General features: G+C 38.6%; 1 protein-coding gene across 1 annotated transcript in view; it reads right to left on the bottom strand.

Moving 5' to 3' along the window:
- Nucleotides 1-1,775: 1,775 nt before the first annotated feature.
- The window catches only part of LRIG3 (leucine rich repeats and immunoglobulin like domains 3), a 47,588-nt gene continuing 23,327 nt past the window's right edge, over nt 1,776-26,036 (bottom strand). The window contains exons 4-19 of the mRNA XM_010379146.2: nt 20,689-20,820; nt 20,025-20,168; nt 18,755-18,898; nt 18,243-18,386; nt 17,706-17,849; nt 16,723-16,803; nt 15,746-15,817; nt 13,461-13,532; nt 12,812-12,975; nt 10,514-10,834; nt 8,762-9,043; nt 7,018-7,470; nt 6,062-6,220; nt 4,045-4,188; nt 3,672-3,947; nt 1,776-2,443 (exon numbers count right to left, since the gene is read on the bottom strand). Of these exons, the coding sequence (XP_010377448.1) occupies nt 2,199-2,443; nt 3,672-3,947; nt 4,045-4,188; nt 6,062-6,220; nt 7,018-7,470; nt 8,762-9,043; nt 10,514-10,834; nt 12,812-12,975; nt 13,461-13,532; nt 15,746-15,817; nt 16,723-16,803; nt 17,706-17,849; nt 18,243-18,386; nt 18,755-18,898; nt 20,025-20,168; nt 20,689-20,820 (2,977 nt within the window). The 3' untranslated portion in view covers nt 1,776-2,198. The remainder of the gene's footprint in view (nt 2,444-3,671; nt 3,948-4,044; nt 4,189-6,061; nt 6,221-7,017; nt 7,471-8,761; nt 9,044-10,513; nt 10,835-12,811; nt 12,976-13,460; nt 13,533-15,745; nt 15,818-16,722; nt 16,804-17,705; nt 17,850-18,242; nt 18,387-18,754; nt 18,899-20,024; nt 20,169-20,688; nt 20,821-26,036) is intronic.

Here is a 26,036-nt window from a genome sequence, read left to right as displayed (position 1 = left end):
CAATATCCTACAATTAGTGCCAATAGTGGAATTAAGATAAAAATAATACAGAAATTTTGTGAACATCTTTTAAGATACATTGTACATGAACTCATATCAAAAAGCATAGGATGATTAAACTGGAATTTTTAAGCATTCCTCCAAGCAATGTGACATTTATCTACATTAGGCTTTTTACATTGAGTCTATGTTATTTTAGGATATCGTACCACCTACTAATTCATTTTAATTCAATATGGAGTCTCAAAATTGTATATATTATTTTCCTGCAAATTGTGAAAGAGAAATCAAGTTCCTACTCTTTCTCCAGACAGTTAAGATTACATCTAATTCACACATTTCAGCACATACACACAGTAAAAGGGTAAAATCATATTGATGTAGAGTGAATCTAATTTTTGAATTTCCAGCATTAATGATTTAAACCTTTGTGCTGAAGTATGGAAAAATTAAATCCTTTAAAAGAAGTTCATAATAACTGAAAAAGGCCCCATCTGGCAATAATGAAGACAAATTAACAATAAAATTTTGAAAATCTGGCAATATGATCAAGCCAAAGCATACCAAATTACTTCTCTGTATTTAGTCACTGGTGGCCCAAGGAAGGATCAACTTCCTGTCTTGGACTCTGACTCTCGCGTCTAAATTAAAGCAGGAAAATCGACTGCAATCTGGGTTCCAGGTTTCTGGCTCACAAGCAACAAAGCTCAAAACTTACTAAAAGCTGGAAGACTTTACCCTCGACATATTCTCTAAGAAGAATCCGCTTTTTGAATAGCTGCTTTCAGTTTAGTTTAAAGACAAGACAATGGCATAAATTCACACCTTGAAGGTTAGCTGATTTTTAAAGCTTATTGTGCTATATTAACTCCTTTTGTGCCAATTTATGTTGAGCAAGAGTTTTTCTTTAAACTACACATATGAGCTAGAATTTACTAAAGAAGAAAGTTTGATAATCTGAATTAAACTGAATTGCTTTTCCATTCAATTATTTTGAATTGTGTCATCTAGTTTTGAAAATATTGTTATATTCATTTTTCTGTGTATATATGCCTGTCATGTAATTACATTTTTCAATAAATACTGTTTTAAAACAAATGTTTTAAATAGTTTTATGTGCTTAAGTAACAGATTTTATACTTAGTTTTTAACCAAACCTTGATGATCAAAGAAAATATTTCAGTAATTGTTCAAGAATAGCTTAGAAGTACCATTTATATACAAACTGCTCTTCCAGCAGAAAATCAATAAAAACAGAAAACAATTCTAGCAGCATCTCACTATAACCTGGAACAGTGCATTGAAAGTCCACCTCTGCTATGGCCATTTTAGCTATAGACATGTGCAATAAACCACTCGCTTGCTGTAAGAAAAGGGACGGCAAAAGTGAAACTACTTGATAAGCACAGGGCATTGGACCATGTAAACCATCATTATAAATAAAGAATCATGAATTGAGCAGTGATTTATGGAATAGTAGTTGTATTATATTACACCAGATTATAACAACAAATCTCTTTTTGTTCATAGACTTAGAAATAAATTAATGTACCTTAAATCTCTGTAGCTCCTTCTCGTTTACAATTGTGCTTCCATATGCACAATCTGATTTCACTCTGTATTACAACAATCCTGGGAGGTAGAAAGAACGGTCATTTTTGTTCATACTTTAATGGGCTAAATATAATTCCCATCAGTTTGAGACGTGATAATGTGAACTAATTAAGCCTAAGTTGTGTTGAAAATAATAAAAATTGTTATTGTATAAATGGGGCTTGGCATCAAATTGACACATTTTATTAAATATAACGTGCAAAATATAATGAAGTAATTTCTATTTAAAAAACGGTACAAGGCAGGTATTATTTAAAATGCTTTAGTAACTCATTTTCAATAAAAAGAAATCTGGCATTATAAAAATACATAAAATAATCATGATTTATAGCATTAATTTATGTAAGATACTTTTTTGCATAAAACAAAGTTATAAAATAGTTTAAAAAGGTATTCTTATATGAGCATCATTTCCAGTATAAAAATTTTCATAACTTTTTGTAATTTTGGTTCACCTGTATAAATAAAGCATTTTTATCCTTTTAAAATTCATAACTCCATTTAAAAAACATAAGATTCTCTCTCTTTTAAATAAAAGTTCACTTGAGGTAGTATGTTAAGCTTTTCCTTTGGTCTCATTCAGTCTATGTGTCCAAGTCATACGACTGAAAATGTGGAGTCCTGTAGTTCTCTAAAGTCTGTTTAAAGGTACAAATGTGATTTTCTTCCTGAAAATCTGTCCTTTCTTTCCCATCTTCCTCTGACCCAGAGTCCAAGTCTGGGGAAGAATGAGCTTTCAAATAAAAGGCTCTTGGCTGACAATCTGATGGCTGTCCAAAGCTTGAATAGGCATCTAGGTGAGGTCTCCTGAGAGCTTTTCCAAATGTACCTGAAAGAAAGAAACACCTTGAGCACAGGGGTCCCTTTGCTAGCATGTGAATCAATAAAACCCACTGCAAATGAAGAAACATCTTACCCCATGAATATGAGTGTTTTCTACAAGTCCACATTGTGGCACTCACACATTTACATCTGTGTTACAGACAGATCACTTCTAGAATGGAGCAAAAGACATTTGCCCTCCCTCATATTTACATCCACTGAACAAATGCATCTATTATTTATCATTTCTCGTGATCTGCAGTGATGTTAATGGTCATGCAATAAAGCTCCCCAATATAAGTTTCCCCATATCCTAGCTGAGAGCCCACCAATTTTGGTGAAGGGTGCGTTGGACGGTAACATCCAAGTTAACTGGAGCTAAATATACAAATTTTCTTTCAAAATAACCTATGTCCTGCCCTTTCTTCATTAACTGTAGCAAAATATTACTCAATTGAATCCAATTCTTGCCTCAGTCATACAAAGCATATTATTTTAATTTTTTCCAAAAAGGAATATAAATAATTACACTGTGATAAAACATAACATTTCGTAGAAGTTGGGTAAAATATTTGAAAATTCTCCCTTTTTTTATTGTCAACATGGCAAGTTGTGGCTGATTTTCCCATCTCTCCGTTCAGTGAAAAGATGATCTCAGCTCTTCCATCCTATTATCCCCATGCATCAGACGAAAAAATTCACAAGCTAATCTCAGTGCCAGCCAGCATCTAATACCACCGATTTGGACCTTAAGGCTGGTTTTCTTTGCCAAAGGTAGTCCAGCTTGTCAGACTAACAGTTGTTGCTAGGTAGGATGCTGTTTTCCACCCTTTGACTGCGGGTTCAGTTGGAAGCCACCAGACATACTAAACCACAATCATGCAGAGAACACAACTCCACCCCAAAGGCCGTGGGAGCCCAAAACCACTTTTTCCACATGGCTGACAAGCTGAGCTCCTAAGTCCTCCCCAAACCGTTGTCTTGGAGTAGATGCCACACACAGTGCTACCCAGAAAGCTCCTGAGGCTTAGTTATAGATTAAACACATCATCAAGTAAAATCCCACCTCTGACTTTGCTTTTAGAGGCATTTACACGACCTAGTCGGATGTCATGGCAGCCTCATTCAAGAAACCGTTTTTTACCAGTTTGACATTCAAGGCTCTCATTGCTCTCTCACACACGACTTGGAGTACGGATCCTCAGATGAGGTACCTGATAACTTAATAAACTTACCCATGAAAGAATTACTCGAGGCAACCGACGCTGGCTCTGGATTTGTGCTAAAATCTAAAGAGGACTTGTTTGGACACAGACTTTTCATTCCGGGTCCTTCATTTTGAGAGTAACTAGTGTTAAGTAGCTTCCTCACATGTGAGGGCCATGCTATATCACTGAAGCTCCGTTCGCAGGATTCTTCTGAAGGATGAGAACATGGGTAGCACTCCTTTTTCCTTATGTACCTGGGCTCATAGTGGTCCATTAAAGCTGTTCTTGGATCAGGACTGCAACCTTTTTAATTTGGGGGTAATAACAGAAGGAGATTATGGTTAGCACATCTAGAAGTCTCTAAGAAACAGAACTGTACTCAGGCAAGAAAACTACCTACCTGTATGATACGTTTCAAAAGGATCTGAGCCATACAGATTTCCCTTCAAATACACAGGGCCTGTAGATCCCAAAAAGGGACAAAGGAACGGGTCTGTGGCAGCTTCCACATCAGCTTCACTGCTGTTGTCAATATGGCAGGTCCCTTTGAAACAAAAGACTCAGTCACTGATCCAATTATTCAAGTGCCATTCTCCCCAGTTTTGGCATTTTCCATATTTATAGATGAAAGTTTGACTAGAACATCACATAGACCAAAAAATTGCAAAAATTTACAGTGGGGTTTTAAAACTTTTATTAGAGGACTTGATTAGTCACTGTGCTAGGTGTGTCGGCCTTATTGCTCACTAAGGCAAACTGATGTATGTGGATCCTGCAGCCAAGGCAGCCATGGTCTGAACCACATACCATCAGCACTGCCCCCTTCTAACAAAAGGTCCCAGATGACCAGAACCAGGATTGGCACTTGGCCAATGACCTCTTAATGCCCATCTCAAAGATAAGCTCAGCTAAACATATCATCTCATGGGTATTTGAACCAAACAACACAGAAATGATATGCCATTTGCTGCTGGACACAGCAGGTGAAGAATAAGTGATATCAGGGTTAGAGATGTTACGATGAGGCATGTGTCTGGGAAGCAGAAACTGGGCAGTCAGAGGTGGTGGGCTGAGAGAAAAGCAAATATGCAGAATGTGACGCAGTAATGCTGGTAGCCCAGAGCTTCTCTGGGAGCAGCCTCATCTCCAGCCCCAGCATCTAGGCAGCCTGGCATTATTATGCCCCAGTTCTGTCCCTTTAGGTTTTCCTTAAGTGTCTTTTCAGTTAACCCCATTATAGTTTAATGAGCTTTGCCACTAAATGGGTCTAACCAGAATACTCACTTCTGTGCTCAGATCCTCTAACTCTATGCTATCTGTAGCTTGCCAAGCACTTTTAATTTATCTCATCTCTGACGAAACTGTGAAATTGAAAACAAATATACTTCTCTCCCAACTACAATGTCTATCACAGAGCAGCATATAATAAATACTTATGGGAAAAGTTGGTCATATATTTTAGAATAACATAGATGGCTTCCACTTGCTGAGCCCTTAATACGTGCCTAGCACCACGTAGTTTTCCATTTTCATTTCATTTGCAAAAGTACCTCACCAGAAAGTACTCCACATGCCCCAAAGTACATGGAGTAAGTAGTAGGAGTCGGTCTTGTACAAAATCTGTGCTCTTGTATTATGCTGTCTCCATTATTATTCTGGAAACCATGCAGCATTGAAAGCAAGGGTCAGAATTAGACTTCTCAAAGAGGCTGGGCGCGATGGCTCACGCCTGTAATCCCAGCACTTTGGGAGGCTGAGGTGGGCAGATCACCCGAGGTCAGGAGTTCAAGATTAGCCTGGCCAACATGGGAAAACCCCGCCTCTACTAAAAATACAAGAACAAAAGAAAGCATCAGCCAGGCATGGTGGCACATGGCTATAGTCCCAGTTACTTGAGAAGCTGAGGCAGAAGAATCTCTTGAACCCAGGAGGTGGAGGTTGCAGTGAGCCGAGACTGCGTCACTGTATTCCAACCTGGGTGACAGAGTGAGACTTCATCTCAAAATACATAAATAAAAATAAATAAACAAAAAATAGACTTCTCAAAAGAAAATAATGTAAACCATTTGACTGTTAAGCCCATTCATGTAACCAGTTAATATCATTTAAGGAAGGAGAACATTCAGGGCCAAAGAACACTTATAATGTAAAGGATATACGAACATCCTTTACACATGGAATAATTACACTTTTCTAAACCCACCAGTCTGTTTGTATTGTTAGAAACAAAAATTTATTTTTTTTCCTAGTATTTAAGAGAAGGGTATAGAACTATACAATTTCAACTTTGCTAGTGATCTTGGGCCAGGTCCTAAATGTCAGTGTTATCAATGTCTTGTGAAAATGAGTATCGTATCTGAGTCTTCCACCATATGACTTCAAAACAATTACAGCCCACGTTCATTTTAAACACTTACCACTACTGTCATGTTGTGGTAAGAAAAATCCAGCACCTGAAGATGTGACAAACTGGTGGTGGCTTCCACTTTCTGAAGACACGTACCCATCCTGCCTGTCAGCTAACGTTCCCTGAGATGACAAATAACTAGGAATATCTGCTGGCAAGTTGGTCTCATCTGTAATAAAACAGCAGCATTTTATTAACCAAGAATGATCGTAATTTTCCCATAGGCATCCCAGGGGAATGGCATAGACTATTTTGGCTTCTGTGTACATCAAATTAGGGGGGATCTACTGTGGCAAAACCATCTCGATTGTACAGTATTCTGGAATGGCAAATTAGGACTTTGCTGCTCCGGGAAGTGTAAGCTGACTTTCTATTTTATTACCCGTTGGATGCACCTCCCAAATTTCAAAACAACAAATGTTTAAAAAGATTTTTTAAAAGGCTGAAGGCTTAAGAATTTTCATGGGACAGTATTTAAGCTTTCGAATTAAGCTTGATTATTGCCATATTCTCTGCTTAATATTATTAATCAATATCTGACTTTGCACATACTAATCAAGTCACAGCCCCTCTTCCACTAATAAAATCCAACCTAAGTACATGCACACACACACACAACAAGACACACAACTACTGCAGAAAGTAAACCTCATCATTAAAGGGCTGTTCCTGGTTCTCCATCACTATCTTATGAAGGAGTTAGAAATATTTTAGTCAGTGACTTGGATTTTATCTCACTGCCACAGGATATTCTGACGTCATTTTAACAAAAAGTATTAATCTTTAAACATCAGCTTTATTTGGGGCTGGAGTGTTATTTTTAGCGAACCAGATTTCTGCAGCTTGAAAAAAATGAGTCACCCTTCTGAGATGAACTCAGACTGCAAGACACACGTTCTAGAAGTATTTGCAGAACCACAAATACACATGACTCCCATGACCTGTGCCAAGCTTCTGTTTACACACCTGTGTTGGTAATGCTGCAATCTTCATTCCTCCGCCTTGTGTGGTATATGATGACCACCCACACGAGCGACGTGCCCACCACACAGCAAACCACGGCTATGATCACGACACCCACAGTGGCCCATCCGTCATCATCTAACGATGGGGCAGTCATCTGAGGGGAGTCGCAGGTCGGAGTGGGGATCACACTGAGGCGCACGTTTCCTCTCTCAGTGCCAAGTGTATTAGACATCTCACATGTGTATTTCCCAGCATCACTGACATCTGAGTCCACGATAATCAGAAGCTGATTGCCTGCTGCAAAAAAGTGCCTCTCGGTTACCACCAAAGGGCTATCATCTTTGGTCCAGTTCAATTTGGGGGGAGGGCTTCCTCCAGCAATGCACTGTAGGACGGCCGTTTCTCCCTTGGTTACCGTTCGGTCCAACAGAGGCCGCAAAAATGATGGCGTTTCTGAAATAACAAGTTATACTTTTAATTTCCCAAATAAAATTTAGTTTCCATATCATAAAATGTAGCATTTAAACTTATTCAAATTGCAACCTAAAATCTTATTCTCCCACAACTTACTGGACAGGCTTTTTTAAGAGCCTAAACATATACAACATTCAGTATTTCACTATTCTGCTATCATTAACTCATAACACCGGTTAAGCATAATATCTACTATTTTTAAAATCTCAACTTCCCTCACTTTTGCAAAAGTCAGGAAGCTGGTGGTGGCAGGGAGAGTGGAAAACAAAACCTTTTTTAAAAATAGAAAGTATAAAAATAATTTCAAGCACAAGGCTACGTTGATAAATAAGAAAAATCAGAATGCTTAAGTTTTTTAAGTGAAACTTTTTAGGGCCGGATGCCCAGGCCTATATTGAAACTCTGACAATAATTTACTTTTATTATTTAGTATCTTAATAGGTTACTTTAATTAGCTCTTTCAAAGACACATGAATAATAATTGTGTTTACATTTTTAAAAAGCATTTGGTTAGGTAAAAGATGAAAAAAACTTTCAGGAGGTATGGTAGGCTGAGAGAAAAGAGTAAGGCCTTCCCAATTTGTTCCTACATTTTTTAAATATGCTCTTTATGGTGTTAAGACTACCAATATAGGCTGGGTGTGGTGGCTCACGCCTGTAATTCCAGCACTTTGGGAGGCCGAGGCAGGTGGATCACGAGGTCAGGAGATTGAGACCATCCTGATTAACACAGTGAAACTCCGCCTCTACTAAATATGCAAAAAAAAATTAGCCTGGTGTGGTGGCGGGCGCCTGTAGTCCCAGCTACTTGCGAGGCTGAGGCAGGAGAATGGCGTGAACCCAGGAGGTGGAGCTTGTAGTGAGCCGAGACTGCGCCACTGCATTCTAGCCTGGGCGACAGGGCGAGACTCTGTCTCAAAAAAAAAAAAAAAAAAAAAAAAAGACTACCAATATAGACAGCACACAGCACAGTGGGAAAATTAGAGGCGGGTGATCTCCCCTAAAAGGGAAAGCATCACAAATTTTCCTTGGCCCCTCTCTTCAGGATGGAGGGGACAGGGATTCACCTTAGTGGCCAGACTTGAGGCTGTCATGCAATCTCTCACTTCAAAGTGTTCAAGAGGCCATTTGCATTAATACTTCCTAGGAAAAGGCAATGCCCCATAGATCTTCATCTCTTATTCTCACAACTTCTGGTAGTTAGGGACCTTGGATGAGCCAGTATCTTCAAGACTGATTTATACTACAGAATCTTAACAAATTCACCCACCTAGGACGGTCAGAGTTGCATTTGCAGAAATGCTTCCTGCACTGTTCTGAGCTGTGCAGCTGTATACCCCAATGTCCTCTATCTTCACATCCACGATAAAGAACACGTCATCCTCGGGCATCACATGCATGCGTCTCTCCCGTGCAGCTGGGAAGTCTGTGCCCCCATCCTTCTGCCAGGCTATCTGGGGGGCTGGGTGCCCCACAGCAGCACACTCCAAGCGTGCCATGGCCCCAGCTCGGATGGTGAGGTCCATGGGGGTCTTGGTGAATGAGGGAAGCACTGAAATCAGAGAAACAATATAGGCATTTGCTCAATGGAGTCTTAGAGATTCACTTGCATTCCTTTTTATTTATTATTTTTGTTTGTTTGATACTTACAGATTGTCCCTGACATAGATTGGGCAGAGGTTAATTCCAATTTTAAGTCAAGGAAACTAAAGTTGAGATGGAAAGATTAAAAGCCCGCTCAAGGTTACAGATACAGAAACAATGAAGTCAGGATAAAACACAGGTCATCTGATTCTCAGAATGAAGATCTTCCTGCTATTTTCTGCCGCTTTTTAGTTTCCTCAGTAATGAACTGTGAGATCTTGGGCATATCAATTAATCTCTTTGTACCCTGACCACTCACTTCATCTATTTTTTTTTTTAAGTCCCTCCTGGTAGCTCTAACATTCTGTGACTTTTGATACATGTTTTGTCCTACAATTTAAACTCTAAACTGTTCTATGTGCCAGGTCACAGCCATCATTTGCTGAGTGAACGCATTAATGAATCATATTCAAAATCTTCTACCATGGCAGATACAGACAGTTAAATGATAAAGTGGCAAGCATCCTACTGTAAAACTGTATACCTACCACACAAAGCAAACAAGAATAGACTTCCATTAACAGTGGCTAACAGTGCATTTACTGAGCACTCCACCTTGTAGCCATTTTGCTACATCCTTTACACACATTATTTCACTGAATGAGCATAATGCCTCCAGGGTGCAGGTCCTATTATCCCTAATTAAAAGATGTGGAACTGGAGGCAGAGATGTGAAGTAAACTGCTGAAAATCACGCAGGAGTGGCAGGATTCACACACAGATCTCTGAATTAAAGGCACTGTGCATTCAGCATGACACTTTGCAGCCTTCCAGATCAGTATACTGCACTGTAAACTCTCAAAGAACAAAACATGGCCAGGCACAGTGGCTCACGCCTGTAATCCCAGCCAGCACTTTGGGAGGCCAAGGTGGGCAGATCACGAGGTCAGGAATTCGAGACCAGCCTGACCAACATAGTGAAACCCCGTCTGTACTAAACATACAAAAAATTAGCCAGGCATGGTGGCACAGGCCTGTAATCCCAGCTATTCAGGAGGCTGAGGTCGGAGAATTCCTTGAATCTGAGAGGTGGAGGTTGCAGTGAGCTGAGATTGCAACACTGCACTCCAGCCTAGGTGGCAGTGCAAGACTCCGACTCAAAAAAAAAAAAAGAAAAGAAATAGAAAACAAAAGAGCAAAACGTGTCTGGTCCATCTCTGTGTTACTCACCACACTGAGTGCGGCGTCATCTTCAACATAATGGCAGGTTTAGATACAAATAACCAAGAACCTTAATTTTGTGGAATGAAAGGTAGGGAAAGGAAGAGTCAGGTGGGGAACTGTGAGAAGAAAAGACAGGGTTAAGATTAAGAGAGAAAAATAGGTGCTATTTCTAAAAGGTATCTTCAAATGCTAAAGGAAAAGTCAGATCACATACTATTTACTGTAAGCTTGGCTTTGACAGAGTAGGATGAACCAAAGTGATTGGAGATGACACACTGATATTTCCCCTCACTGGCAAATTCCACCTCGCGCAGCCGAAGGATGGTGGTATACTCCATCACCTCGCCGCCTTGGGCCCGGAGGTGTGCATAATTTTCCATTTCAGCGTCATGCAGTAGTTCATTGTCTTTTTTCCAAGCAAAAGTCATTGGGGAATCACTGCTGCTGGCAGCTGAGCAGATGAAACTCAAATTGGAACCTTTTATTGCCGACTGTGTTTCTGGCTGCACCGTGATCTGGGGTTTGGGAAAATCATCTGTTCAAAATGGAGAGAAGGAGACAAAACAATGTTAAGGCTCAAGAGTCCAAATACTACTCAAATCTGAACATCAAGAAATGCAAAAGCAGCGGCCTAGGTTTTACCCTTTGTGTATGTTGTCCAGATGGACTAGCAGTCCCCGTGTTGAAATGAGAGTTCATAAAGTAACTCATTCATCTCGAATACAGATGGAGATCTATTTATCAACCACTATTACCTGAGAAAAGACTGTTATTTTGGGGCCATCAGAAAACCCACAGTTTATTCCTGATCCCTGATGCTTTGTATAAGTACAAGAAGAAAGCAGTTTAAAAACTTACAGGCTCATGGATCATTTCTGAATGCTACTACTATCACGAAACTGCAATTGTTCCCATGTTCTACCCAGATAAGGAGCAGCAAGATTAAGAAATCAAACATCAATCAGGATTACTCAACAAAGACAGCCATTAACACTCCATTTACCAAAACAGAACCACTATTAAAAAGCAGTACTTTAAGTAGATCCAAAAAAAAAAAAAAAAAAAAAAAGCTGATGGCAAAAGAAAAAGCATCTCTAAAACAAACTGTAAGACACTGGCTTCGGCCTGGAGCTTTGAGCGGCCAATCACGCTGCTGTGTTAACCTGTCAAAGCTACATTATAATTAGAGCTAAGCGACTCTTTCATTCTAAACAGTTATTTTTAGTTCTCTGTTACTTTTTGGAAAAGTTACCTTTTTGAACTTCAGTTTCTCAGTGATGATGATGTAAACTCAGAAGGAAACATCTGAGATCTACCAAAGTGTACTATTTGGGTGCTACTACTATTTGAAAAAACTTTTTATGTGTGCTGAGTGGGTTATGGGGGATGCTTTGATAACTCCAATGCTGCTATTTTTCAATGTCTGCATACTGTAATCGAGATGGTTTCTTTTCTGTATTATTCTGAAATTCTCATCTAATAAATCGATGTTCAGATTCACAAGAAAGTGAAAAAAACTATGGACACTATATATGTGTTCCAAAGTAATAGGGGGATCAGATCCTGGGACGAAAAAACTATGAAATAAGGACCATGGGAAAGGAGCAAGCAGTTCAGGCCCTTACAGATGAACGCCAAAAGCTTATTCAGTTCCAAAAGCTACATCAGAGGTTTTATTTCCAGAAACTACTGGCACTGCTTAATGCTGCAACCTAAAAATATATATCGTGGACAAAGCAGTTTTAAGTAAATTTTTAAATGCCAATGCAAAAGAAAGTTCTTAATATTTTAACACCCATGCTTAAACATAAGCAAATTCTGATTTATTGTTTTATGAAACATATTTACTTTTACAGGGGTCTCCATGGCAGCTAATAGTAAATAGCAGCATCATGTAATAGATAGAAAATTGCACCAGAGATGAATACTTTTCTTTTAAATCCAGATCTGCTACTAACCAGCTAGGTAGTAGCAGAAAGTTTAGGTAACTAGATTTCTAATGCTGAGATTCTTGGATGCTAAAACAATGGACCTTAACATTATTTATAATAAATTCACATTTCCTATTACTTGTAAATGTTACCTACCAATAATTTTTTAGCACCCCATAAATCATTAATAATTATCTCTTTCATGTAAGCCTCCCAACAAGCCTCAGAGTTGGGAAGAGAAGAAAAGAGAGTTCCCATTTCATGGATGCAGAGACTAACATTTAGGGAATTTAAGTTAAGTAGAAGGGCTGGGATTATCCTTCCATTCTCTCAAGATCCAATTTCATTCTTTTTCCACCACACCATCCTGATGCCAAAACAAAGATGAAGCAATTTTAGAAAACTCTCTTTCCCATCTGTGAAATTAAAATAATCAGCAAACTATAGACCCATTTTCCTCTACCTCAGCAGAAATAAAAGCTTTATAAAGAGATCATAAATCTATTCAAAACCATTATTTGGATAAATGGGAGTAGAAAAAAGAAGAATAAATAAAAGGCAAGGGCAATACTTATACTCACCACACACAAAGCCATCTGGGCTAACAGCAAAAATGCTTCTTCCTTTTAGTAGCTGAGGATGGGCACAACTGGCATTTACAAAGCTCTGAAAGTTGTTTTCCGCCACCCACTGTGGGAGCCATTTTAGTTGGCAATCACACAAAAGACTTGATGTATTTAAATGCCTGAGGAGAGTAATTATATTCAATTTGTTCTGTATGAAATGCAGATTTCTACAAGTAAACTAAACCCAAGTAAATATTAACAAAGCAATGGATTTGGAAACTGAATACACACATCCCATGGAATAAGTATTCTACAGTCCATTTTAAAATACAAGAAATGTATCTAGCATGATTTTCTGTTGTTCTTACTGTCCCACAGAGATAGAAGTGTTGATTTATCAAAAGTTCTTTACAACTGAAAAATTACTACTATATTGAGTGACTGTACTATATTTGGTCCCACAAAGTTGCAAATTTAAAATAGAAAGAAAAACTCATTTCAACAAAAAGAACAAATAAATTCCTTTTTTGTTGTCTGGTATAAAAATTAAATAATGTTAAGAATGTGCCAGGCACTTTTTATAGATACATAATCTAGGGTGACACACCATATGACAGTTTTCCCTCTATACTTTCAGACTCCTAGAAGGAAAAGAAAAGCTTACAATTGTTGCAGTTTCTTCATTTGTGAAAATGCATTGCCTTGTAAAGACATGATTGCGTTGTCACTCAGGTCTCTGAAAAATCACCAAATCAAATGCATCAGAGCAAACTACCATCATTTCGTGCTTTTGGACAAAGTTTGGGCCCACACTGCCCACCCCATTTGCCAAACAAATACTCCCTCTCTGTGTTGAAATACATGACTGGGGCAACCCCAGAAGAATCCACTGCAAAGCTTGTGCTGAAGAACCAGGGCATTTCGTATCACAGATAGGTTGTGTTTTAGCGAAAAAGATTCACTTTATGTCATCACTTACAGATTATTTGACTCATTAGGGCCCAAGCTGCTCTATTATTTTATTCTATTACTCTTTATTCAAATTAGTAACTATTAGAAGCTTCTAAATATACAAATAAAATTTCTCATAATTATGCTTTTATAAAACACCATTTGCACAGTATTTTTGAAGACAGGCACTCAGTTCAGTGATTTACATGTGTTACTGCATTTATTCCTATAACAACCCAAAATATGATGGTATTACTATTTAGTTCAGCACAAAAGGGGAAGGTAAGGGTTGAAACAATTATTTTCAATTCCAAAACCTGTGCTTTTAACCATTAACCTAATTCTGTCACTCGCAGCTCACTAACATAAACGCAGTAAGATGTTCAGACAAGATACACTTGTTAAAGCAAATACTTCAGGCAGGAAATTCATAAAATGAACATATATTCTGGGTTAATTCTCTTTTTACAGAGACTTATAAGCAGTCTGCATTGAAGTATTCACCACAATGATTACCACTCTGTTCTTCTTTACAGGGGTCAGAGTATACAAAGGGAATATTGAGCGAGACAAGGGGAAGAGAAGACAAAGAAAGAAGGGACCACACGTGGCTAGACGAAGAGGCTGGGGCAATCAAGGGAGATTTAAGAAAACTGAAGCAGAGATTAATACTCCACTGATCCACTAATTCCACTTTCCCAGAAATGGAATGGGCCAAGTGACAAACCCTTTTGGCTAGTTTTCTTTTCAAAATAATCGGTTTCAATAAATACTGTAATGTTGGTCTGCCCTTCCAAGACTCAGCTTTGCAGAATCATTCTACTATAATTTGAACTGCTGCATTCACTGTCAGCATGGCTCACGATCCAAGTCTCCCTCAGAAGAAACGGTGCAGTCACAAGGTGACAACAAAGTGGTTTATAGATAACAGCTAAATCTTCACTCTCAATACACAGCACACATGGGAGAACCCAATATGGAATTTTAAATTGTAACTTCTTTGGTCCTGGTTAATAGACATTAAAACTTCTGGCTACAAGCATTCCTTAACAGTCATACATTACTTTGTACTTTTACTGTACAAGAGTAAAACATACAACCATGGTTATAAGCAGCTGGTTGGTTCCCTTAGTTAAAACATGCAACATTTTGATTCCTATCAATGTTAGTTAGCTTTCCTCTCTTAGTGGCTGAAAATTCCTGAGCCCCTAAATGACATTTCAGAAATGTGTGCCAGGAGTTACGAGTTACTGGGAGCAGCGGCAGACATTGTAAAGGCAAGAGCTAGTGTGATGCAGGGACACTGTGAAAGTAGGGGCAGCTCTGGGTCGAGTCCTGCTTCTGACAGTTACTAACCGATGGGTCAAGAAGAAACAAAAGAAAACAAACAAATGAAAAAAAGAGAACAATGGTAAGGGGGTTGCATGTTTCATAATTAAACAATAATCAGAGACCAACAATTCTCAAAGTAGTGCTAAAACTCTCCTATGTCACCCTTAAGGATTGTGGAACATTGTTCTTTAAAAGCCAAGTCATCTCTTTAACTGTCCAATGGAATCAATAAACTCTTAGAACCTCTGCTTAACAATAAAGATAATAATAGCTATTGAATTGCATTCTGATTCAAAATTAAATGAGACAATATACGTGAATATGTGGTACAATGCCTGACATATAGTGAATGAACTACATCTAGTAGTTTTTTAAAAATAATTAAATAATCACTGTTTGAGAAAAACAATTAAAAACCCATTAAGGAGATATAACTTTTGTCCTTAAATACAAAGGAAAGCATATACCTGTACATTTCTATATAGGTAGGTAGATAAGTAGGTAGACAGAGAAAGAGATAGAAAGATAGGGAGATGTTAAAATATATTTTATGGAACTGGAAGGATGCCAACAAAATTACATTCCAGTTTGTTTTATCTTTCATGACACGTAAGTAAAAACCATCTTAGAGATTCTCTTTAGGGTAACTAAATTCTAGCTACTCACAGATGCTCCAATGCATCCAAACCAGTGAAGGCTTTTTTAGTAATAGATCGGATCCGATTTCCTTGGAGTATCCTGGGGAAAAAAATTACATTGGAACACTTAATTTAAAAAGCCATTTTGGGTGTGGAACTCTCATAAACAGAACTGCTTTTTAAATTATGTGTGAGCAATTCCATTTTCTTCAATTAAACAATATATCCTGTAAAAATGTGCCCAAGCCATCTATTTCAATAATGTAGTTCAACATGGTTTTCAAAGCATTCAACATAGAGCCCAACAAAAATAGGTATTCAGTAAGTTACTCTGCTGATTAAGTTAAATTGTTTTTCAGAGTCCTTTTAGGAAGAGGCAGAGACTTTATTTCAAGTAAACTGTCTCAGAACACTAACAAAGCAGAAAATAGTGAATGTTTTCTCCTTCCCCTCCTTCTCTGTGGATACCCTCCATCCACAGGAGTTTAGGACTCTAGGGAAGTGAATTTGAATACTGCTGGCTTAAAACATGCAATCTGACCATCTGCAAGACCATTTTATGGCTAATTATAAGATGTTTTCATCCCGTTTTGCTTATAACCTACCACAGCATTATCAGTCGCTACTAGATTACTTCATTAAAAAAATTCCTGCGAGGACAGTACAAGATTGAGAATTTCAAAATGTGGAAGTGCATGCACTAACTTTTACACAATGATAATTCCAAAAGTCTAAGCCCTCAACATAGATGAAAATGATTATGAGGATATTAAAGTAAATTACACACACTAAAGTGTTGAATAAAACACTTTCACCTAAGGAAGAAAAAGTTTATAATATACATCGCGTGCAATAGCAGGCATTTGGGGAGAGGATAAAGGGTAGTAAAACCAGATTAAGCACTGATTTCATCTCTTCATGATGTCAACTTGTATAGCTGACTTCAGTGAAGACAAAATTTTTACATCGAAGAGTGAGCTAAATCATGAGGCAATTCATACTCACAGCCGCCTCAGTTTGTCAAGCCCAGAGAAAGCACCATTCATGTCTTCAATAGTCCAGGAAATTTCATTGTTCTTCAGATCCCTAATTTTGAAAGAAGCATTCCCTTTAGAGTGATAAGCTCAGAAAGCCTAATATCACCACCCAGGTGGCTTATCATTTGTAAAAAAAGTCTCCTAATTTCCCACATTACCTCCACCTCTTTCAAAACAACAGAAAACTCTTTTTCTCCAACTTACTTCTTACACCCTGCCTGACTCCCTCAACCACATTTTAAGTTTTCCCCTAAAATCAGAAAAAGTTGACACTGGCCCTATTAATTCCTCTATCAAAATGACTACATTCTGAAAGATCCGAACAGTCTGAAAAATACATTAAACTTTAAAACCACTGTTCCAACCACACATGCAGAAGTTCGCCAAAGTATACAGTATGTCTTTCAATTATGTAATGCTTCAAATCGTGAACAGAGCAAAAGTTTCTGACAGAGCAAAAATCCAAAGCCCACTGCACAACCTTAAATTACCATTTGAGAAATTTTTCAAAGGTCAATTAATTCAACTCCCTTTCCTTTCTCTTAGGACAGAGATCAGGTTGAGGATATAACCAGCATGATAAACAGTATCTTCCTTCACTGCCCTTTGTAGACCTTTGTGCTCTAAGTAATTCTTAATTTGCATTTTATAAAGAAAACTTAGTGGACTTAAAATTGTTTCCCTCTCAAGCAGTTACCAATTTCCTGGAGATGCTGAGAAGGTTAACTGTAATCACCAAAACAAACTGATTACTCTCCTTTTTAATCCCTTTACGAAACACATATGGATGAAATGGATCCATTTTAATCAAACTGATCTGGGAAAGATGAAGACACTACTTCTGAGGCTGTATGCATTTCCTTGACAACAAAGGAAATCTGCTAGGAGAAAAGTGGGCACATTTAGGAACCAATTAGGTTCATGTACTGACAGCAAAATGTGTTAACTTACAAAGTCTTTAAACTGGAAAGCCCCCGGAAGGCACCATCAGCAATGTAGCTGACTCTGTTGTTGCCAATGTGTAGTGTATTTAGTAAGCTGAGGCCAAGGAAGCTTGAATCATCTAACCTTGATAAGTGATTGAAAGTTAAGTCCCTGTAAAGAAAAAAGAGAAAAACAAATAATAGCTTTTATTTTTCAATTCAATGCAATGATTCGTTTTCCAAAAGACAGGTAGCGTGTGAGCTACACTAATCCTTATTTTTAAATTCTGCCTTAATAATACCCAAGTAAATATTTCTAGTCTCAGGAATTAAAACAGTACATTCTCTTTGCTTGAAAATAACCATCACTGCTTTTGCCAATGTGCCATAGACCTGCAACAGAATTGGCTTCAACTTACCACAACAAAAATAAGACTAGGTTGCATGTGAAAAAAGCTGTCACCTTGGAAACTTTGTTATGAAAATTTCACAGATCAGTGGTAAGAAGCTCATGCCCTGGCATGATCCCTGCTCTCAAACCTGAGGAGAATAAAAGGCAACTCACAGCTCACTGAGCTTCTGGCAGAACTCCCAGGCATCAGGGCTGATCCTGTTGATGGCATTCTGGCTGAGATGAAGCTCCTGCAGCATCAGCAAGCCGTAAAGCCAGCCTTTGGTAATCTCTGTTAGGTTGTTATGGTCCAGGTGCCTACATTTACAATAAGAATCAAAAGCAGGATCAAAACTTCATTATCTAGTCTCTTCAAAGGGGACATATGATTACAACCTATTACACATTCCTACTGTTATTAGATGTTTAAGCTTTTGTTATATGAAGACGTCAGCAAAAAAAAAAAAAAACAAAACAACCATATTCTTATAATTTAGGTGGTTATAAATTTAGGTACTTATAAATTATCGATCACATTACCTGAATCAAAACTGAATACTAAATTATAAATAAGATTGTGGATGATGAGACTTTTAACATAGGATTTCACATAAGACCTACTGAATGAACAGTGAGCATTTTATGATCATACTACCTGAGCAGGAACTGTGATAACCCACACTTACAAAATTTCCATGTTGCTCAGCCCCCAAAAAGCTCCATCCATAAGTTTCGTTACTCCATTTCTTTGCATTTTCAGAGACTTCAGAGCACCAAGCCCTTGGAATGTCAGTCCATCTATGTTTTTAATCTTGTTTCGGTTCAATTCGCTGCATTGAGTATTACAAGAGTTAGCTTATAGGACAATTAAATTCTGGAGGTAGTAATAAAATGTGTCATTACTACAATATAGTTAAACCAGTCAGTGTTCAATTACATAGAGTGTTTTCAGTTTCTAAACATTTTTATTGTAAAGAATTTCAATTTGTTAAGCAGGGAGTGAATTTCCTACTGAAATGGGTCATGTGTTTTTGGAATAATAAAATACTGAAACTAGACTGCATTTCAATGTCTAAAGTCTTGTCCATACTGAAACTAGACTGCATTTCAATGTCTAAAGTCTTGTCCATACTGAAACTAGACTGCATTTCAATGTCTAAAGTCTTGTCCACTCAGGATAGACACAAACAAATTAAGATTTGTTTTTAAACAATCCAGAATGAGATTATTAAATGTTATACTAAAATATGAGGTCTATCAAGGAGCTGGGCCTCAAATTTATCCTGTACGATCTGTTCACAAGTTGGTTACTATCTTTCACCATTCTTTTCAGGTTTAATGCTTTCTCTTTATGGCAGTAGTTCTCAGCCTTGGTTGCATACTGGACCCAACCTGGGAGTTTTAAAAATTTCTGAAGCCTGGATATGACCCCCCAGAGGTCTAGGGTGGGGCTTGGGCAGTGAGATTTTTAAAAGCTCCCCAAGTGTTTGCAATGTGCAGCCAAAGTTGCACTATTGCAGGAGTCTGTTCACAGATCGCTCTACAATATCGCTCTACAATTATTAACGAGACAGATCTTTACAGCCACTTAAGCTATCAGAGACTCCTGGAGTTGCCGGTATTATTCTCATAAACCACAGCTGTTGAGAGACCTCGGCTTTTTTCAGTGCCACAATGGCACTTTTGTGCCGGCGTTGGTCAATGATTACACTGTTCACTTTTTCAGTAACAATTCTAACGTGTCTTGTCAAGCAGCAGCTGGCACAAGGTGAGGAGGTGATGAGGTGACATTTAAGACTCTTTCCAATTTGGAGATTCTATACCTCCAATTCTCAAAGGAAAGGCAGCTACATTCTTGTTTCTAAACTCCTTTTTCCCATATTGTAGATTTTAAGGAATAGACACCAAGGGTTTGGAGGAGGTGAGAAACAGTATCTAAGAGAACATTTTACTTACAGGTGTTGTAGTTGGGGCAGTTTAAACATCTTGGGTGGGATAGCTGAGATTCGGTTCCTGTTCAGCTTTAACACAAGGAGTGTATTGGCCAAACTGTCAAAATACCCAGGTTCCATTGATGTGACTCGGTTGCTGTTGAGATACCTGTTGAAAATTTAAAGATGAGCTTCTCCTTCTGATTTATTTGCAAGTTAAAGTGCAGGCCATCTCTGTATTAGGAGTCTCCAGAGAACCTAACCATCAATGGAAACTTAAAAAAATTACTTTTTAGGTCCTCAAGGACAGATGCTAAGATTCACACATATTGCTGGGAAAAGAGTGATTAAAATATGTGACGGATGGAAATTTTTTTATAAATATCTACTTTTTATGACATTCATTTATTAATAAAACATAGCAATGGTCTGATTTTGATTTTTTTTTAAAATGAGCACTTTTCACACCATCTAGGTTTTCTAATTAAAAAAATGTAATTTTTTTGTAATCTGAAAGTGTAAGAATAAACTGCAGATTGTGGTTGTTCAAGCTTATAGCAAATTTCAAGTCAATAAATTATACTTTTGATCCATCAGTAGTAAAGTAGACAAAGTTTGTTACATCTTATTTTTTCATTATAATATTTTCATTAAAGGTGAAAGTTTTTACTAAAGAAAACTTCACTTACAGATATTTGAGCTGTAGGGGTGGAAACGCAGTTTTGAGCTCTGAAATATTGTTGCTGCTAAGGTCCAAAGTTTCAAGGGACTGAAACTCTTTCAGATGTTCAGGTAGTATTTCAACAATCCTGTTTCCAGCCCTAGAATTAAAAGAAAGCACCATTAACAAGGTTAATGGTGCAACAATCTGAAAGAAGAAAAATATTTTCTATTCCTGACTGGTTCTTCAGAAATACGGAACTGACTAAACAGTACTTTTAAAAGTTAAACAGCAAGGCCGGGCGCGGTGGCTCAAGCCTGTAATCCCAGCACTTTGGGAGGCCTAGACGGGTGGATCACGAGGTCAGGAGATCGAGACCATCCTGGCTAACATGGTGAAACCCCGTCTCTACTAAAAATACAAAAAACTAGCCGGGTGAGGTGGCGGGTGCCCGTAGTCCCAGCTACTCGGGAGGCTGAGGCAGGAGAATGGCGTGAACCCGGGAGGCGGAGCTTGCAGTGAGCTGAGATCCGGCCACTGCACTCCAGCCTGGGCGACAGAGCGACACTCCGTCTCAACAACAACAACAAAAAAGTTAAACAGCAATACCATGGCCATTTTAAGTTACTCATTAAATTATAAATCATAATATTCAAATATGTGGAAAACATTCCTATATAAATCTGGGGTACTGTTTAGCAGCTGTGGCTGTCTAAATGCTACGCACTTAAAGACAACAGTTGTATGTTTCTTTATTCTATTTTTCTTTTTAAAAAAATTTTTTATTTATTGTTATTGTTTAGAGACAGGGTCTCACTCTGTCACCCAGGCTACAGTGCAGTGGCACACTCATAGCTCACTGCAGCTCAAACTCCTGGGCTCAAGGAACACTCCCACCTCAGATTCCAAGTAGTTAGGGCTACACGTAAGTGCCACCTCACCTTACTAATTTTTTGTACAGTGGGGGTCTCACTATGTTGTCTAGACTGGTTTCAACTCCTGGCCTCAAGCAATCCTCCAGCCTCAGCCTCCCAAAGTGTTGGGATTACAGGTGTGAACCACCACATCTGGCTATTTTTCTTAACAGCTCTTCTCCCTTCTCCTTATTAAATGGTATACAAAATGCCTAACACCAAGGTGGCATACCAGGCACTGATGAGTTAATTCCCTATTCCTTCTTCTTGATTCCTAATCTATTTCTAATTCTTCCGCTGAAAAGTGCCCATATTACAGGTGCTAATGAATTTAAAATACTTGTTAGATTGGGGATTTTTTAGAACCATTCTAGAGAGATCCCCTTTTCTTTAACAGCAAGTTTCAAGGAACTGCCATAGTTTTCAATATCAATGAATATGCTCCAGCCCTTTCAATAGTACAAAAGTATTACATAAGAGCACTCCAGTTTGAATAATCCCTTGGCATAATTAGATCAAAACATGTTTTACATTCAAAGTCTTAAACATCAGACCATGATGTCCAGTATGGCAGCCACGAGCCACATGAGGCTCTTTAAATTTAAATTAATTCAAATTAAATGCTGAAATTTAGCTCCTTAGTCACAGTAGCCACATTTCAAGTGCTCAATAGCCATACACTCCTGGTAGCTATCAAATGGTACGGCACACATACAGAATGCTTCTACCACTGTGTAGAGTTCTATTGGTGAGTGTTCTACTGAACAAATGGAAGGAAACAAACAGAAAAAAAAGTGGCCATTTCAAAGTTCTTAAAAAGTCATCAATCAATATAGTAACTCCTGAGGGAAAATGCAGCATTAAATGACAATTTTGTTAGAAAACAGCAATCAAACGGATGTGCAAGCCATCTTGTCGTATTAGATCAGGAAGTTTGGTCTTTTTTAGACCATCTTTTGGCAGGAGAAAATAACGTCAAGGTAGAAAGGATATCTACAAATCACAGAAAGGTCTCCTCTTTACAACGCAAGGAACAATGAAACAATCTGAATGCTCTGAACAGAATTCTGTGTCTTATGTAAGTCACACACTGGTGTTTGTACATGGTCTGCAGTTAATCTTCAACTAAAAAGAAAACTTGCAAAATATATCTTGTGTATTTTTTGTACCCCAAACTGGATTTCTATGGTGTTCTGAGCTCTTCTGCATTATTTTAACTCATCGGTCTCTCACTATCGCAGTAGGTTCCCAAGCGAGGTGTACCTCTTATATATTTTCACAAAATCTTGTGCTGCAAGCTGATGTTGAACTTACACCACTGGTTTTCTCTGCCATACTGAGATATTCTTAGAAGCAGAATTCTCTCTATGTATCACCCTGAGAAAGTGTATAAAATCTAATAATATTGAGGATCGATTAAGTGCCAAGCCCTTTGCTAAACACTTTTCATATATTATACCCTTTAATGATAATAAAATTTCTCTGGTACAGACATTACAAAACATTTTAAAACTAGGGCTTTTCACCTAACAAGTTCAAGCTTTCCCCAGTCAGCTCAAAGAATAAGCCCGATTGTTCCTGAAGCAATCCCTTAAAGCTTCTTTCATAGAATACAGAGTATGAAAGATACTCTAGCATTTAATTTCTCATACAGATATGTACCTCCCTTGAAAAGGCCCCTACTTCCCACCTTGCAAAAATGCTGAACTTCTGGTTTTAAACTGATCCGGGAATCTACCCTGGCTCACTGAGCCATCATCATGCCAACACTAAGAATGCCACAGAACAGAGGCCCTCCCAATCTGTGCTTGCCCACTTTGCAGGTGAGAGGGGGCCCCAGGGCTTGCATGTATTTACCATCTACCAGAGTCAGATGGCTGACTTTCTGTCAGGTGCCACCTTCTTCACAAGAGAATAAGGGGAGAAAACGGGCATACATTTTATATTTAAAGAACAAATTCAGAAAACTTCTCGAAATATTGTTAAAACCCTTCTGCACAGTATTTTTAAGGACTGTGGGTGGATTGTCTTTTTCCAACTTTAAAATCCAAGTCATCAGAAAATCTAATGTCGAGTAACTAGCATAGACAATGTATATCTTAAGAGCTGAACTTTATGATGATAGTAAAGTTTTAAAAAAGAGATGATTCAGCAGTACTATGTACAAGTCACAAATGAATATTAAGCCCTTCAGATTCCCATAAAGTCTTACAGGCTTTTGTTTAGAGTCAAGTCAGCCATGACCTCTGATTTTGACCATTTCCCACATCTGGATTTGCCTGCGTATAAAGTCCTTGATCTAGCTGTGAGGTATAGGGTAATGCAAGTGAGACAATTAGTCAATCCCTAGGTCCCGGAGATGGATTCCATCCAGGAGACAAGCCACAAGGCCTTAGGGTCAGGGTGTGTGGGTTAAATAAAACCACACTGCTCTAGGGGACCAAAGTTTTCTCTTAAATGCATAATCCAAATGTTTGCATTAGCAGGATGTCCTCCTACAAACACTGGAGTCACTCTGAAGTGCCTGAGTGCCCCTCCCTCTATCCCCTCCCCCATCCCTAGCCCTATCTCCCTTCAAACTTTGCATCTGGTTTTGGTCCCCAGGCTGTCTCAGGCACGTATAGCTACATTTGTATTTAACAACAACAAATCAAAACACTCAGCTATGGATGTGTGCAATAAATACAGCAAATCAGTTGGTGGTGGGGGCGGGGAGGCCCACAGGTGTCTATCACGTTGGTCAAATAAGGCTACAAGTTAGATAACAGACCACACAATCTTTGGTTTATATATTCGTTTGTTTATAAGGTAATTATGAACAAGGTATTAAAACTGCCAATTACTTGAGTGACGAATAAAATTTTCCTTGCAGTAAAAGTATGCTCCAGCCAAAGCCAGCAATTTCCTGAACTGCACACCTCCTAAATTGCAGTGTGAAAGTGCTCAGTTATAGATGGCGCGTGCACAGTGCTGTCTTTGTCAGCACTGCTTCCTAGCACAAAAATCCCTTACAACTGCCAGAATAATAGTCCTTGTATCACAAAAATTTAAATCTGTCCTAATGGAACCGAATTAAATCCAAATACCCGTTTCTTATTAGCTCTTAGACTGACTAGCAAGTAACCACCTGATATATACCACACCAGTTTAAAACAAAACAAACAAAAAACTTGCTTTGTATAATGAAGAGGGCTAAGAATGGGAGACAACTACCTTAAAAAACTAGATTAAAAAATATTTTTTATCATCTAAAATCCTCAAAAAAAAAAAAAAATTTATGGAGTTGGTCAAAAATATCCAGTTCTAGAAGACAAAGATTCAACTCAACCCCAGTTTTCATTTTTCTCCAAATAGGAATAAATCCCAAACTTGATCAACACATTAAAAAGCACTGTAGTTAATTAATATTTTTGGCAGGAAACGTGCAACGCTTGAACAAAAACAGAACTCCGAATACCTTTTTCCATTACTGAATGTGGCAATACCATCTTTCCATTGTTCAAAAATCACAAAATAAACTGTAAATACTGGAAGGTATTTCAGTCTCGTACAAATCCATCTTAGAGACTAGGAATATTTTGGTCTTCTATGTTTGTTGATAGTACAGGGAGTTCCACGGTTAAATAATCTCTGAAGTGAAGTATAATTAGTCCCTTGTGGACACACAGGCCTGGGGACTTGGGTTGGTCAGGAATGCCAGATGGTTCCCTCAGGCTTCTAAGAGGCCACTGGAAAAACAGGAGTCCCAGGTATTTTGGCCTCGGCTTCTTGGGTCCAACGATAATGGTTTCATTTTGTTGCCCATTTCACTTTTCAGCCGACTTTGCCAAATACCTTTAAAATGCAGAGGCAAACATGGCTTGCCATTTTCATCTGATGATATTTAACTCTGAGAGTGCTGGAGTTCTACATGAGCAAGATGGACATGCCCCTTGACCTCACAGAGCTTAAAGTCTAGTGGGGAGAACAGCAGACAACAGGGAGCTGTCCACAGTGTGGTAAGTGCAGCAACAGGCAAGGAAGAGTCGGCAGTGGAGGTACTGTGGACAGACTTCCACACAGTGGCAGGGAGAATGTTGGAGGTCAGCAAAACTTCCCAAAGGAAGGGAAGAAACGGCTACGCTGAGATCTGCGGGATGAGTTAGCTCAGCAAGGGACAGTAGAGGCTAGTGCTCCAAGCAGAGGCAAAGATCTGGGCAAGTGAGAGCAGAGCAACGCTTCCCTTTGAGGAAATGAAGGAACACCTGATGGCTGAGTACAGCGTTCACAGGTGGAGACTGGAGAAAGAAGAGGCTCAAGAGTGAGGCCTCTGGGAGATGAGAGCCGTCAAGTTGGGCCCTGGAAACCACATCAGGCATTTGACCTTTATCTCAAGGTCAACTGTGGGGAGGGGGCCAGAGGATGTCAAATGGTGGGATGACAATATCACATGTACATTTTAGAAAGGCTACTCTGATGGCTG

The sequence above is a fragment of the Rhinopithecus roxellana genome, chromosome 10 (assembly GCF_007565055.1).
Source record: "Rhinopithecus roxellana isolate Shanxi Qingling chromosome 10, ASM756505v1, whole genome shotgun sequence".
Lineage (NCBI taxonomy): Eukaryota > Metazoa > Chordata > Mammalia > Primates > Cercopithecidae > Rhinopithecus > Rhinopithecus roxellana.
Note: the sequence above shows the minus strand (reverse complement) of the source record. Positions and strands in the feature narration are given on the sequence as shown.